The following is a 16,413-nucleotide window of genomic DNA, read 5'->3' as shown; positions in this document are numbered from 1 at the left end:
CAAACACTTTTTTTTTTAAAAAAACATTCTAAACATATTTTACTTTTAAAAGGAGAAACGTCATCTTGCAATGTCCAATCACGTAACGAGGGTAGGTTATAGGCTCTTGTGTACCAATCGCATGTGTTGTCCTCTTCCGGTCTACCTAACATGGCTAACTCGGTTCGGTTCGCCTCGCACTGGTAGCAATTTAAGAAAAGCCGTCAAGCTTCGTCAAATTCAGCGGCGGTGTCATATTCCTCAAATTTGTTTATTTGATCGTCTCCCGTCTTTCTATTGCTGCGGGACGTTGGAGTTTCATACTTGGTGAGTATTGCAACGCTTTCGCTGTTTTTTCCTCCCCGACTTTAAAGGATGCTGTTTTGTGTGGGGGCTATAGCTTCGCTAGCCAGCGGAACCCAAAGCCTAGTTTGCAACAGTTCTTTCTTGATGCTAATAGATTTTGGAACCTTTTCTCTATATCAGCCAAAGTCAAACATTTCATGGTTGGCCAGAATTAAAACTTGATCGTACTACCTATGAAACGACGTTTTATATTAACGAGTGTGTTTGAATTAAAACGATTTCCTAAATTGACTTTAGGTAGTACAAGCGCAGTGGACTGTTGCGCATAGATTTTTTTTTTTTTTTTTTTTTTTTTCCCCCCCATCGTGGATGACAACAAAAGGATTTTTGATAACAAGCTGGCAGCTAGCCTACAGTTATGCTAATATTAGCTCACCGAGCCAGAAGCCAGTCTCCACGCAAAATGCTTCACTAATAGCTTAGTTTAGTCTTCGCTTATTCGTCGGTTTTCCCTTTGTACCTAAGGGGAAAACATTTCACAATTGGTGCTAGCGTCGAGCTTAATGTTGTGCTTTAAGACAAGGAGCCTCCCCCAACCAGGTAGCTAACTGTTGGCCTATTAAAGTGTTATTACTGGAGGTGCTCGTTGTATCAAATGACTCGTTGTACACATTTTATTTGTAAGCACTCATCTGCATGGTTAATAATCCATAATGCGTTGTAGTGAGTCGAGATTGTGACGGTTTGAGGGACGCGCCGTGAGCTAACTCTGTAGTCTCTCAAATTTAAGTGTAAACTAGCAGTTCTGCAGTGTTATCGACGAGCCAGCGTTGAGAGCAGTTATGCTGATTATTTACTTAACAATGACATGAGCTTCTGTGTATCCTAAAAATAGATCTGGCTTCATCTCCTGACTGATTTGGAGGGGGCTCCACCGAGAAGGGGCCCTAAGTGTAGCAAGAGGTCCCTCGTCTTGTGTATCGAGTCCTCTGGAGAAGTCTGGATTGTCCAGCCAAGATGTCATCCATCTTGCCATTTACTCCTCCTGTGGTGAAGAGGCTTTTGGGCTGGAAGAAGTCAACCAACGGACCAGGTGGAGCGGGTGGTGGTGAACAGAATGGCCAGGAGGAGAAATGGTGCGAGAAGGCTGTGAAGAGTTTAGTGAAGAAGCTGAAGAAGACAGGGCAGCTAGATGAGATGGAGAAAGCTATTACCACGCAGAACTGCAACACCAAGTGTGTCACCATCCCCAGGTATAATAACAGGCATGTGATTATTTGCAGCCAACATTAAAACAAATATGTAAAAGACTTAGTTTAGAGACGTTCCTTGTATCAGCTTGCAGCCTTGATGACCAGATTCTTGTTCAATGGGAACACTGATAGGTTGGCAAAGACCAGTTCAGATGTTTGTATGTCTCTAGATAACACGTGGGTTATCGCCTGAGAATTGTTTGAGACCTCACTGTTATCTTTGTAGAAATACAGTGACTGCCTTAATGTGAATGAACTTCTCTTGCTTTTAGAATGTGTGTTACTACAAATAACCACAAAATACAAGATTAGGATATTGCCACTCGTGACAGCTATTATGGTAACTCTCTAAAATAGTCGGGTCTATAAATATTGTGACATTAACACAATTGTCATCTTTTTGGCTCTTAACACCACAGCAATGGATTTTAAATGAAATGAACAAGATGCGCTTTAACTGGGGAGGTTCAACTTTTATTTGAGAGTATTTACATCCAAATCAGGTGAACCGTGTAGAAAGAAATTACAATTTGTATATGTACCTCCCACTTTTAATGGACCAAAAGTAATGGTACAATTGGCTGCTCAGCTGTTCCATGGCCAGGTGTGTGTGTTATTCCCTCATCATCCCATTTACAATGAGTACATAAAAGGTCTAGGGTTAATTTCAAGTGTGCTATTTGTATTTTAAATTTGTTGCTGTCAACTCTCAATATGAGAGCCAAAGAGCTGTCACTTATCAGTGAAACAAGCCAACAATAGAGACCCTAAACTTTAGGTTGGACCAAATCAACTGTTTGGAACATTCTTCCCTCCATCCAACCATTTTCTGTACCGTTTATCCTCACTAGGGTCACGGGCATGCTTGAAGCCTATCCCAGCTGACTCTCGGTGAGAGGTGGGGGACACCCTGAACTGGTCGCCAACCAGTTGAAAAAAATAATCGGTGAGTTTAGCAACACCAAAAGACCCAAAAGACCATGGGAAAAATCTGTGGTGGTTGAATGAAGAATTATTTCCTTTGTGAAGAAAAAAAACCTTCACAAAAGCTGCCCAGCTCAAGAATACTCTCCAGGAGGGGCATAGGTGTTTCAAAGACAAATCAAGGCAAGACTTCAACAGAGTGAATACAGTGTTCACCGCAAGATTGAAGCCATCGTTGAGCCTCAAAAACAGGAAGGCCAGATTAGAGTTTGCTAAACAACATCAAACTAAGACTTTACAGTTCTAGGACAATGCCCTATGGACAGATGAGGAAAAGATCAACTTGTTCTAGAGTGATAGGAAGAGAAGAGTAGAGAGACTGAAAGAAACAGCTCATGATCCAAAACATACCACCTCATCAATGAAGCATGGTGGTGCTACTGTCATAGCATGGGCATGTACAGTATGATTGTCAATGGAACCGGTTCTCTTGTATTTATTGATGATATGAAACCTGACAAGAGCAACAGGGTGCATTCTGAACTGTTTTGGGCAATATTATCTGCTCATATTCAGCCAAATGCTTCAGAACCCATTGGACAGCGCTACAATGCAAGTGGACAATGACCCAAAGCATACTGCAAAAGCAACCAAATATTTTTTTAAGGCAAATAAGTCGAATGTCATACAATGGCCAAGTCAATAACCTGACTTCAATACGATTGAGCATGTGTTTCACTTGCTGAAGACATAATTGAAGAGAAAATGCCCCAAGAGCAAGCGGGAACTGAACACAGTTGCAGTCGAGTCCTGGAAGAGAGGAAGGAATGAAATGCAGCATCTGGTGATGCCAATGGGTTCCAGACTTCAAGCTTTAATTGAATGCAAAATATTTGCACCCAAGTATTAAAAACTCAAACTTGGATTTATGATTGTTAATTTGTACCTCTTTTGGTCCTTTTAAAAAGTAGGAGTTATAAAAACTACACAGCTCACCTGATTTGGATGTAAAAACACTCATTAAAGCTGAAAGTCTGCAGTAAAGCACATCTTACCCTAAACCTAAAGGCCTCTTTATACTCGCACGGGCGGTGACCGTGCTGACGTCACTGCTGGTATCCCGCACGCAGTTTGCCTTTATACTCGAGTGCAACCCACGCCCGCAGTTTTGAAAATGTACTGCAGTTCTCCTCCAAGTCAGGGGTGTCGCTACGGCTGGTATTGGCTAGGATGCCACAGGGTAGAGTTTCCTCTGCATTTTTTGGTCATTTCCGGAAGCAGTTTTCACTTTCCTTTCCGTAACAAGGAACAAAGCAACAACAATGGCGCCCGTGGAACAGTGTCTGCTAGAAGAAATGGACCGAAATTACACGTTTAATTATGCTGCAAAATCGATCAAGGCGGTGGCGGCGTAGGTGGTATGTGGAACCGAGAGGAAGGCTAAGTACGTCATCACAGCATGTGACTAAAACGGACCAATCACGAGAGATGATCTCCATGGCATTCTACGCACAACAACATTTTTTGCCGTGTGCGCGTCGTGACGCAAAGGGGCCGCGGCCAATGCGTCGGTCAAGTGATGCAATGCAGGCATTGTCAGCCGCACGAGCGCGGGAGTATAAAGAGGCCTTAATTTGTGCCCAGTGGGCCTGGCAGCACCTTACGTGGCAGCAGCCACCCTTTGGTGTATGACTGTGTGTGAATGGGCACTGTGATGGTGTCGATGAAGTGCTATATAAGTGCAGTGCAGTGTAAATTTACCATAGAACCAAAAAGATGAGAATTGTGTCAGTGTCCCAATATATGTAGACCTGATTAAGTTTTAATGCTACTTTTTTTCATGCACGTTGAATTATAAAATGCTTTATGTCCGATGGAGTTCTTATTACATGTATGCGAAAGTAGGTTGTGTATATACTGGGTTGCCTTTCTTGGATAACTAAAGCTTAAATAAATAAATAAGTTAATCATTTGCTTTTTGCTTTCTTCATGCACAGCAATTGCTCAGAAATATGGGGACTGAGTACACCAAATACGATAGAACAGTGGGATACATCAGGCCTTTACAGCTATTCTGACCAAACAAGGTGACCATTCTCAACACTCAATGACTATGACACTGTATGTATCTTTGCCATGTAATAATTATTGCCATATATGAGATGATAGCCAATTAAAACACCTTTAGTTTCAATATGATCACCACTGATCTTGTATTCATTTCCCTTCTTTTCTTGTTTCCATCTTGTGCATTTGTCATCCCTTTGCCATTTGCCCTCGATTTAGATCCCTTGATGGCCGCTTGCAGGTCTCCCACAGGAAGGGGCTTCCCCATGTTATCTATTGCCGTTTGTGGCGTTGGCCAGACCTTCACAGCCACCATGAACTGCGTGCTATCGAGGCCTGTGAGTATGCCTTTCACCCCAAGAAAGATGAGGTCTGCATCAACCCATACCATTATCAGAGGGTAGAGACCCCAGGTAAGATGGCTTTATATAATTAATTTCTATCACATGTAATGTACACAAAACATTTTGTTCATTTAATTTCTTCACCTTATTTCCCCTCGTGTTTTCAAAGATTTGTGTTTTTTTTCTTTTTCTAATTAATTTACTTTAACATTATATAATTAATCCTTGAACTGTGGCGAGACCAGGGGTCTCCAACCTTTTATCTTCTGTGAGCAGTGAAAGTGCTAGAGAGCTATTCATTTTTGGTAACATTTGTTATTATTTCTAATTTGTGAATATGCTTTTGCACAGAACACAATAGTAATACAGGACTAATATGTTTTTAAAAAACTAAAATGAAATTCACCAATGCTATATCACAAAAATATTTCCTGCTGCAAAGTCCTGAGAGAAGTTGCTTTGGTTAAAATCCCATTCCACGCTGCATATTTTACTGACTAGCAGACTCGCACCATAAATCCCGCACGCACACACGCGTCACTCACGTTTGTGAAACAAAAGTAAAGTCTGTTTCCAATCTTTGAGGAAATTTATTTATTTATTTGGCCGCTTAGTGGCTCAATTGGACTCTGTTGTTTCCATTGTTAGTAGCTTAGCCGATCTAAAATGGTCACTGATTGGGGCTGCTACGCCGCCCCCCCACCACCCGCTCCTCCCACCGCTCCAATGACAGCATAAATGTCTGACTAACAGTTGACGACAAATAATCGTTTGATCTTGGGAGGGAGCGGGACGTGATTTTGATTGGAATTTAGATACATTTTTATAATGTGACGAAGTAAAGGTTTGCTATTGTATTTTTTTTACACCTTCACATTTGACAGAAATGGCCTGGTGGCTTGTTGGAGACACCTGGTCTAGACAATCAGGTGCAGACATTGCTCAGATTGTAATATGTGAGTTTTGTTAAACAAACAAGTTTCTTGCTTGTGTAAAAAAAAAAATAATAATAATAATAAAATAGTTCTTTGTCTACAGCTGTAATATTTACACATTCAAATGGTTGTGTAGAAGTAACTACTTTAAAGTTAATAGGTAAACATTAGTTTTGTTCTAAGATTTTCCAGTGGATACTGTTGGTAAATACTAACCCTAACCCACAATTACTTTTATCTTTTTGCTCCCCACGCTGCTGGTCTTAGTTTTCATTTATATGGAGTGCCTGCAAGTCTTACTTTTCCCAAGAAGATTTTATTTTAGCTTTCAAATTTCTAGTTTCAAAGGTCCAACTACATTTCTGTGGAGAATATCAATGTTCCAACTTGATTGTTGATAATAAGTGTGCGCTTACATTAGGCAATCTACAGTCTCCTCCAAAGGTATTGGAACGGCAAGGTCAATTGACTTTGTTTTTGTTGTATACTGAAGATGTGGGTTTTAGATCAACGATGAATATTGGACAAAAGTTCAGAATTCCAGCTTTTATTTCATGGTATTTACATCTAGATGTGTTAAACAACTCAGGACAAAGTACCTTTTGTTTAAAGGTACCCACTTTTCAAGTGACCAAAAGTACTGGACCAAACATTATTCAATTAACCTTAAATTTATCTTTCTTTCTTTTCCTTTTGGCTTGTCCCTTTAGGGGTCGCCACACCGCGTCATCCTTTTCCATGTAATCCATCTCCTGCATCCTCCTCTCCAACACCAACTGCCCTCATGTCTTCCCTCACGACATCCATCAACCTTCTTTTTGGTATTCCTCTAGCGCTCTTGCCTGGCAGCTCCATCCTCATCATCTCACTATTTCGCCTCTGGATGTGTCCAAACCATCGAAGTCTGCTCTCTCTCTCTTTGTCTCCAAAACATTGAACCTTGGATGTCCCTCTGATGAGCTCATTTCTAATTTTATCCAACCTGGTCACTCCGAGAGCGAACCTCAACATCTTCATCTTGGCTACCTCCAGCTCCGCTTCCTGTTGTCTCTTCAGTGCCACTGTCTCTAATCCGTATATCATGGCTGGCCTCACCACGGTTTTAGAAACTTTGCCCTTCATCCTAGCAGAAACTCTTCTGTCACAGAACACACCTGACACCTTCCTCCACCCGTTCCAACCTGCTTTGACCTGTTTCTTCACTTCCTGACTACACTCACCATTGCTCTGGACGGTTGACCCCAAGTATTGTAAAGTCCTCCACCCTTGCTATCGCTTCTCCCTGGAGCCTCACTCTTCCCCCACCACCCCTCTCATTCATGCACATATATTCTTTCTTACTTCGTCTAATCTTCATTCCTCTGCTTTCCAGTGCATGCCTCCATCTTTCTAACTGTTCCTCCACCTGCTCACTGCTTTCACTGCAGATCACAATGTCAACTGCAAACATCATGGTCCACAGGGATTCCAGTCTAACCTCATCTGTTAGCCTATCCATCACCACTGCAAAAAGGAAGGGTCTTAGGGTTGATCCCTGATGCAGTCCCACCTCCACCTTAAATTAATCTTGTCACACCTACAGCACACCTCATCACTGTTCTGCTGCCCTCGTACATGTCCTGTATTATTCTAACATACTTCTCTGCCACTCCAGACTTCCGCATGCAGTACTACAGTTTCCGCTCTGGGTACTCTGTCATAGGCTTTCTCTAGATCTACAAAGACACAATGTAGCTCCTTCTGACCTTCTCTGTACTTTTCCATCAACATCCTCAAGGCAAATAATGCATCTGTGGTACTCTTTCTAGGCATGAAACCATACTGTTGCTCGCAAATACTCACTTTTGTCCTGAGTCTAGCCTCCTTTCCCATAACTTCATTGTGTGGCTCATCAACTTTATTCCTTTATAGTTCCCACAGCTCTGCACATCACGCTTGTTCTTAAAAATGGGCACTAGCACACTTTTCCTCCATTCCTCAGGCAACTTCTCACGTACTAGAATTAATTGAACAAGCTGGTCAAAACCTCCACAGCCACCTCTCCTAGATGCTTCCATACCTCCACAGGAATGTCATCAGGACCAACTGCCTTTCCATTTTTCATCCTCTTTAATGCCTTTCTAACTTCCCCCTTACTAATCCTTGCCACTTCCTGGTACACCACACTTGCCTCTTCTACTCTCCCTTCTCCCTCTCATTTTCCTCATTCATGAACTCCTCATCGTATTCTTTCCGGTATGGAATTCTTTGGATGAACGCTCGTATTTGTTTGGCAAAGTTTTAGGCCGGATGCCCTTCCTGACGCAACCCTCTGCATTTATCCGGGCTTGGGACTGGCCTACAGTTTGCACTGGCTTGTGCCCCCCATGGGGAATAAATGTTAAATGAATAACATTTATTATTTGCTGGCATAACCCTTACTTGCAATAACTGATATAAATCATGTAAATACCATGAGATAAAAGCTGAAATTCTGAACTTTTGTGTCTTATTCATCTTGGTCTGAAACCCAAATGTATTCAGTATACAACAAAAACAAAGGATTTGACCTCGCTGTTCCAATACGTTTGGAGGGGACTGTATTTGTTCAAGCACAGCACTTAAAAGCTGGATTTTTAGATGACTGCTCGACAATGTATTTCTTTGGCTCTTGCACAGAAGAGGCATTATGTGTTCTCACTTTTGATTTGTTTTGAATGTTTATATTGAACATTAAAACAAAAATAAAAACAACATACAAGCAACAATGAAACACTTATCATCCGTTTTCCATGATCAGAAAGGAGTGAGAAGTCTAGATGTATTAAATCCCACCCCTTTTCCATATTCTGTTAATAAATCTATTCTGCTTCAGGGATAACACTCATGATAATAATTAGAATAGTAATAATAGTGATAAGATATATATACCATCATTATAAATCCACATAGACAATATAGCCAACAAAAACACAAAGTACCAAGTAATAGTAAACAAACAAAGAAATGATCGTGAACAACACTCCTGTGAACACCTAGTTAGTGACTGTCATCCCAACCCCTTTTCATCTCTTTTATCCCTTGAAAATGTTATTTTTGTGTTTAGTTTTTGATTGGTTTGTGGACTATTTTCATCCCTCACTGAAACTTTTCCATAGTCTCACCCCACAGAATGAAATATAATCTTTTTCTGTTTGCACAATTTATTTTATTTTTTTCCACTGTATACTGAATCGTGTCAAACCTATGCATGCCATGCCATAACCTGAAGTACTTTGCTTAGGTTCACTCTAATTTACTGTGAGCGGTACTCATGGTCCTTATTGTAACAATGCTTTTGTATGTGAGCATAGTGTTATTTATTTATTTATTATTTTTTTTAACAAGAGTAACATTTCTTAAAAATCATATGTTAAAACGAAAACTAGTACATTTGAAGATGCTGAATGCAGAGAATGACTGAACTCTAACTTTACTATTCCCACAGTTCTGCCTCCAGTTCTTGTGCCAAGACACTCTGAAATTCTGACAGAGCTGCCGCCTCTAGATGACTACACTCATTCCATACCTGAGAACACAAACTTTCCTGCGGGAATTGATCCTCCAAATAACTATATACCAGGTGAAGTTACTGGTGTATCGTTTTTATTTTGTGTTTAAAAATAAATAAATAAAGCAAACACGACCCCTAGATGCCACTTTTTATCGAATGTTGTATGATCTAAATTGATGTTTAGAGAATTACAAATGTCAGCTTTCAATTCAAATGCAGTACCTTCTAAACCAATTAAAGTAAATATATCTTTATTTTTAATACACATCATTTTGTAGAATAAGAGCGCATGACTTTTTCCTAGTTCTCTAAACGTCATGTAATTGGCTGTCATCCCAACAATTGAACAGAAACACCTCCACCTGGCTACATCAGTGAGGATGGGGAGGCCAGTGATCAACAGATGAATCAAAGCATGGATACAGGTACCACAGACTCTGGTTTTAAGTCACCACTTACTTTCTTTGAACGATTTCTTAACTCATCTATTTCTCACCTCATTTGGATGCTAAAAAAAAAAAGTAATAAAGCAGATTACAAAAAAATACAACCATCATAATTATATGTAATTTTTATAGGCCAAATAAGAACCCATTTGATGTCATCTTGTACAGCACTGTACCTTCGTCATTTTATTGTTTTTTTGAGTTGTCAATGTGAATTTAGATTCTCCTAAGTTTACTTAGCACTTAAACAGTCAACTTTTTCATCACAAATCTCAGAACTGGTCTGTTGCTGGTGATTGCTTGTGTGGAACCAAGCTTTAAATTTCATTTTGCCAGGTTCTCCAGCAGAGATGTCTCCCAGCACTCTGTCACCTGTCAATCACAGTATGGGTAAGACAATTTATCAGCTAAGGTGGATCTCTATCAATATGTCCATGTCTGTCTGTCATCTGAACATTATGAGAAGCATTGGACTCTCTTATCGCTCTACAGACCTGCAACCGGTGACTTACTCAGAACCAGCCTTTTGGTGCTCAATAGCCTACTATGAGCTCAACCAACGTGTAGGGGAGACGTTCCACGCCTCACAGCCCTCGTTGACTGTAGACGGGTTTACAGACCCCTCAAACTCTGAGCGATTCTGCTTGGGCTTGCTGTCTAATGTCAACAGGAATGCCACAGTGGAGATGACGCGAAGGCATATAGGTAAGACACAGCTTCAGGCACGGAAATCAATTATCTTCCGACAAATTATTTCACCTTGTTTGGAAAACTAAAACTGTTTTACCAATTTAGATAAAATGTTAGTTTTTCTTACCTTTTGTAGTTTATAAGAATTGGATTTTTGTTTTTGTACATACAGGAAGAGGAGTTAGACTCTACTACATTGGTGGGGAAGTGTTCGCTGAGTGTCTGAGTGATAGCGCCATCTTTGTCCAGAGTCCAAACTGCAATCAGCGGTATGGATGGCATCCAGCAACAGTGTGTAAAATTCCGCCAGGTAACAAGCTGAATCTGTTTGACTCTGTCCTATTACCATTTTCTAGGTTTTAGTTTGGGCTTTAGTTTCCATGTTAGTCCAAATGCAAGACAATATTTAAAGAAAGTTTAAGTTGTACTTGTCGACTGTTTGTATCTTACTTGTACACACATGGGCAAAATTGTTGGTACCCCTCTGTTAATGAAACACAAAAAACACAGTGGTCACAGAAATTACTTTCATCTAGGGCTGCATGGTATTGGTTCCAAAAATAAACTTGTTCAGTTTTTAGTCGTCATTCAAAATTTTGATCCAAGTTAACTGGTCCAAAAATGAACTAGTTCATAGTTCTTTTTGTTTGTTTGTTTGGTTCAATATGTTGCTGACAGGCTATTTATTACCTACCCTCAAAATACTGGTATTGTATTTCCCCATTGTTGCCACCCATTCATTCCACACTGGTAGCCAGCTGCAGCTTTCACACTAAAATCTCAAAAAGAGTAGTTTCATTCTGAAGAGCGAAATAGGAAATGCAGTTGTACATTCTTTCTATTACCATGTCCAAACAGGTTCTTCTGCTGGTCACTTTTAATATTACCGTTGATTCACTATATATTACACAACACCAACATCGCAGCAGGCTCTGCGATGTGACTATTACGCGCACGTACATTGATGATGCTCAAACAAAATATTGTGCAGCCCTACTTGAATCTGACAAAAGTAATAATAAATAAAAATATAATGAAAGTTAACCAGTGAAAATCAGACATTAATTTTGAATTGTGGTTTAACAGAATTATAGGCCTGGACAAAAATGATGGTACCCCTAGAAAAGATTGAAAATAATTTGACCATTGGGGCATGTTCAAACAAAGGTGTGTCCTCAAATTAGCATCACAGGTGTCTTCAAACTTGTAATCAGTCGGTCGGCCTATTTAAAGGGTGACAAGTAATCAACTGTGCTGTTTGGTGACATGGTGTGTACCACATTAAACATGGACCAGAGGAAGCGAAGGAGAGACTTGTCTCAGGAGATTAGAAAGATTATAGACAAGCATGGTAAAGTTTATGAGACCATCTCCAAGTAGCTTGATGTTTCTGTGACTACAGTTGCATATATTATTCAGAAATTTAAAAGCCACAGGAATGTAGCCAACCTTCCTGGATGTGGCCGCAGGAGGAACATTGATGACAGATTGAAGAGACTGATAATAAGTGGTAAAAGTAGAGCCCAGAACAACATCCAAAGAAATTGAAGATAAACTTCAAGGTCAAGGTACGTCAGTGTCACATCGCACCATCCGTCGTGGTTTGAGCCAAAATGGACTTCATGCGAGATGACCAAGGAGGACACCAATGTTGAAAATAAATCATTTAAAAAAGCCAGACTGGAATTTTTCAAAACTATTCTAGAGAGAAATGTGCTGCCCATTGTCAAAAAACTTAGTCTCATTCACAGGTCATGGGTCTTTCAACAGGAGCGTGACTCAAAACACACGACTAAAAGCACTCAAGAATGGCTACGAGCAAAACATTGGATTCTTTTGAAGTGCCTTTCTATGAGCCCTGATCTATATCCTATTGAACATCTTTGGGATCGCGGCATGACAAACAAAGTGTGATTATTTAATAGCTCGTGGATTAATGAAGAAAGCAGCTAGCTATTTGCGAGAACTAATCTGAATTGCTGGACACATTGACCACTTCAAAGGCACGTCGTGGTAATAAATATACATGCTTCAGTTCTGCACCAAGCTGGATCGAGTCTTGTCTTTCCTGATGTGCTGTTCCCAGTAGCCGCAAAAGCTCGTGAGCCTGACCGCTTATAGCCAGTAGCGGCTGGACGGCGGATTGAAGGCATTTTATGAAGCGAGGGAAATAACAAAACCATTAACACCGTTCACACACTGCAGAATGAGCACGCTCACTTTAACTTTTATCAGGAAGTGCTTTCGAGGTTTTGATGCAGGCAACTTTGATTCGCCAGCGTGGCAAAGGTTGTTGAATGTTCGCTTAGCCACATCCTGTTTCAGTTAGCCATTGGCGAGGTGGCAAACGGTCCGCACGAACCCTTGGTAGAACCTTGTTGAACCTTACCCTGATATAACGGATATCGGATAAGACTGACCGTCTGGACTGAACAATGTTTCCAAAACTAGTTTCCATATGTCACTTAAAATGCCGTTGACAAAGTCTGTTAGTTCCAGGATTGGCCGCTGTAGTTTACTGGCGCAATGCAGGCAGAGAATGGGACTAATGTATGTCCTGGGTCACAGATATACAATATTACTTGATCCAATTCCAAAAAATGTGCCTCCCATGCAACATGCTGGTGGCTATGTTGAATGTGGGGCTTTTAGGAGTGCATATGTCCTCAAGGCAGAAATCTGCCCTCCAGGCTGCAATGGTTGTCGACTGGGCAACTTTTATCACATAGTGTGGTGCTGTACAATGTTCATTATAATGGCAAGATGCTCTACAATGTTCATTAAGATGGCATAAGAGTTCATTTAACGAGAAAAGGCACCTGCAGGGTAAACTCCTTCCGTGGTTCTACCTCAGGACCTGGCCCGATAGGTCTGAGCAGAATCCTTCATGGCAATGACTCCAGGGGAAGTGGTCCACCTCAGATCTTGTCCCAGAATCCATATAGCGACAGCCTCTGATTCTGTCAACGTCACCTTGCCCTCTCTCGAAGCAGGTGATGAGGTGGGGAGGAGATAGGACAAGTGGCAGTAAAACAGACTTACATGTACTTTAACTGAATCCCAAAGAGGTCACTGATGGTGTAGTGGTACACTCGCCTGACTTTGGTGCGGGCAGCGTGGGTTCAGTTCCCACTCAGTGACTGTGTGAATGTGAGTGCGAATGGTTGTCCATGTCTATATGTGCCCTGCGACTGACTGCCGACCAGTTCAGGGTGTAGTCCGCCTTTCGCCCGAAGTCAGCTGGGATAGGCTCCAGCGGCCCGCGACCCTATCCAGGATAAGCTGGTGTTGAAAATGGATGGATGGATGAATCCCAAAGAGTAGAAATAAGTCATAAATTGAGATTTCAACATTTCTAGACCTTTTTATTCAGTTATTGTTGTATGAGTATCAGGTAGATCTGCAGGTTAATCGTACCATCTGCCATCTCGTGACGTAGATCAGTAAAGATATAGTATATAAATAATTTCTTCTCATGTCAATTGCCTTCTCATTAATCTTTTTTTCTTTACCTCTTTTTTTCTTAGGTTGTAATTTAAAAATTTTTAACAATCAGGAATTTGCAGCTCTGCTGGCCCAGTCCGTTAACCAGGGCTTTGAAGCTGTGTACCAACTCACTAGGATGTGCACTATCCGCATGAGCTTTGTCAAAGGCTGGGGAGCAGAATACAGGTGGTCATATCACTTCATACGTCAGTTAATACGAAGCTGTTGAAATGAACACATTTAGTGAATTGCAATGGTTTTCCCTATACCATGTGTTATATTAGCTTTTCCAGCCCAGTGTATTTTACCTTACAAGGGTCATGTCTCATTGGTAACTCAAGCCACTGGTTTCCACACAGGAGAGTGTCTGTATAGTATTGCTAGTTTAATATCGCAATACAAATTCACTTTTGCTGTAGAATTGGAATGCATGTGTCCACACGGTGAACTGCAGTTCAATTCATTCTTGATTCTTTGTTTTACAGAAGACAGACTGTCACAAGCACTCCATGCTGGATTGAGTTGCATTTGAATGGTCCTCTACAGTGGCTAGACAAGGTGTTGACTCAGATGGGTTCCCCTTCTGCACGCTGTTCCAGTATGTCCTAAGCAACAGTGGAATCCCACACTCCCCAAAAAGAAAACAATTTTAAAGATCAGTTCTAAAATGTAGTCCATTCATGGAAGTCCCAGCAGAATGATTTTTGACCATTTAATAGTATTTGTGAAACTGCTCCACAGACCTCAAAACAACACTCGTACACACACCCCTACAGACGAACAGACTTCAGTAAATAATTTGGCACTTTGTTAGTCATCTTTCTCATGCACCTTGTTAAATTGCTTTTCCCCCAAATCATGTATTAACATTAGATCTATTTGTGGTACAAATGAAATACAGTGTTTATGTCCAGTAAGTAGGGAAATGACCAAAAATGTCAGATTTTTTTTCTCAGTTGATGGTGGCTTGTGTGCTAAAAGTTTTGCTCCTGCCCTCGCCTCAATTGTTCTGAGCATATGTTTTCATTTCTTGGAGAAATATTGCCCATGTTTTGTCAGGGTTCAGGTAGCTTAGTGGTGGTGGAATGGAACTTTTATAAAATTTTAATGAAATCAACCTCACTGTACCCTAGAGTTGAATCCCCTCCATTTATTTTTATTTTATTTTTTTTTAAATCTTGTGTCGTTATAAGACACTACTTAACTGACAAATAGGAATGTTGGTTTAAAAATCCAAAAACCCTAAACAAACTGAAAGCTCAGTATGTTTGTTAATTTTTTTGTCATTATATGGCAGTATTTGTGTCCATGGTGAAGTTCACTTGCATCCCAGCATACAGCCTGGTTTACAAACTAGGCTTTGAGGGGTGCACTGGGCAGGGACCAGAAAGTATCAGCTATTAGCGAGAGCTTCTTTTGTCTTCATGACACAACACTCTCTGGGGAGAGGCATTTAATAGTCTCATCAGGATTAATTGAGGGTATCAATGAGTATTCATCATTGGTTTTAGCCTATATCCCAATTGTTTTGCTACTTTTTTGTATTCTCATGTATTTTTCTATATAAATCTAGTTAAAATGTTCTGTCATTCACACTTTCTATTAAAGTAATATTTTCAAAAACACAGCTGTCAGCAAAACTGACCTGGAGGGCTTGGATCATTCCTTTATTTGGCCCAAAAGGTTCAGCTGGAATTACCATTTGCAGCTCTTTGTCTTGGGGGGGGGAAAAAAAAAAAAAAGTATTTGCAACTTGGCATTGGCTGTTTTAGCTCTTCACAAAGACCATGATAGTAGCCTTTTTGTGCTTTGTCAAGATTTAATGTCAGCTAGCTATCATTGGCTTTCAGAATGTTCTCAGAAAGTTGGGAGGTCACTTTTCTTTCTTCCTAATGAAAAGTGCTAATGTGCCCCCCTCCACCCCCCCAATGGGACATTTGATGTTAAGTGTTTTGTATTTGTTCTGTCTATAAAATAGTAATACAACACTTATTTGCTCTTCCCTTACTGTCAGTATGTTGCTGGTGCAAGTTTAACATGTCCCCCTCCCCCTTGATGTAAATGTGTTCACCTTGAGGCACTAGTGATTGTACTTTAAGTGTACCAAGTGACATTTGGGTTCGGGGAAATGAACCATGTGTTAGCAGGGTCCAGTGTTACATCATTTTATCTCTGGCCTACAAAATATGAATGTGAAAACAGACCTTACAATAACTGATGTGGACCATACGTGCAAACATAATAGTACAGTATGTGTGTATTTAACAGTTACTTTTTTTTTTGCAAAGCAGTCAATACAGTAGATGTTGCAATTTTACTAGTAGAGCAGGTTCTAGTTTTTTTGTTTTTTTTGTTTTGTTTTTCCCTTGACCATAAGCTTCTCAGGCGTGGGGCATATTATGCAGACTTAATAAAACACTAATAATAAAGATGTTTATTCTCATGGCTCAT

At 40.5% G+C, this 16,413-nt stretch overlaps 1 protein-coding gene across 4 annotated transcripts; it reads left to right on the top strand.

The window, feature by feature from the left end:
• The first annotated feature begins 149 nt into the window (after positions 1-149).
• On the top strand, positions 150-16,398 carry LOC133400362 (mothers against decapentaplegic homolog 2). Of its 4 annotated transcripts, none has more exons than XM_061672912.1 (11): positions 150-306; positions 1,181-1,538; positions 4,460-4,549; positions 4,749-4,942; positions 9,275-9,409; positions 9,691-9,765; positions 10,123-10,176; positions 10,279-10,491; positions 10,649-10,786; positions 14,004-14,148; positions 14,451-16,398. In XM_061672912.1, the coding sequence occupies exons 2-11, from the start codon at positions 1,303-1,305 to the stop codon at positions 14,569-14,571; spliced, it is 1,401 nt and encodes a 466-aa protein (XP_061528896.1). In that variant the 5' UTR covers positions 150-306; positions 1,181-1,302; the 3' UTR covers positions 14,572-16,398. The 4 variants fall into 4 exon arrangements, with proteins under 4 accessions (XP_061528896.1, XP_061528893.1, XP_061528897.1 ...); XM_061672909.1 differs by having other exon boundaries at positions 14,448-16,398; XM_061672910.1 differs by lacking the exon at positions 150-306 and adding an exon at positions 696-885 and having other exon boundaries at positions 14,448-16,398.
• Positions 16,399-16,413: the final 15 nt, after the last annotated feature.

This window comes from Phycodurus eques, chromosome 3 (assembly GCF_024500275.1).
Source record: "Phycodurus eques isolate BA_2022a chromosome 3, UOR_Pequ_1.1, whole genome shotgun sequence".
NCBI classification, from domain to species: Eukaryota; Metazoa; Chordata; class Actinopteri; order Syngnathiformes; family Syngnathidae; genus Phycodurus; species Phycodurus eques.
This window is presented reverse-complemented; position numbering and strand designations above follow the sequence as displayed.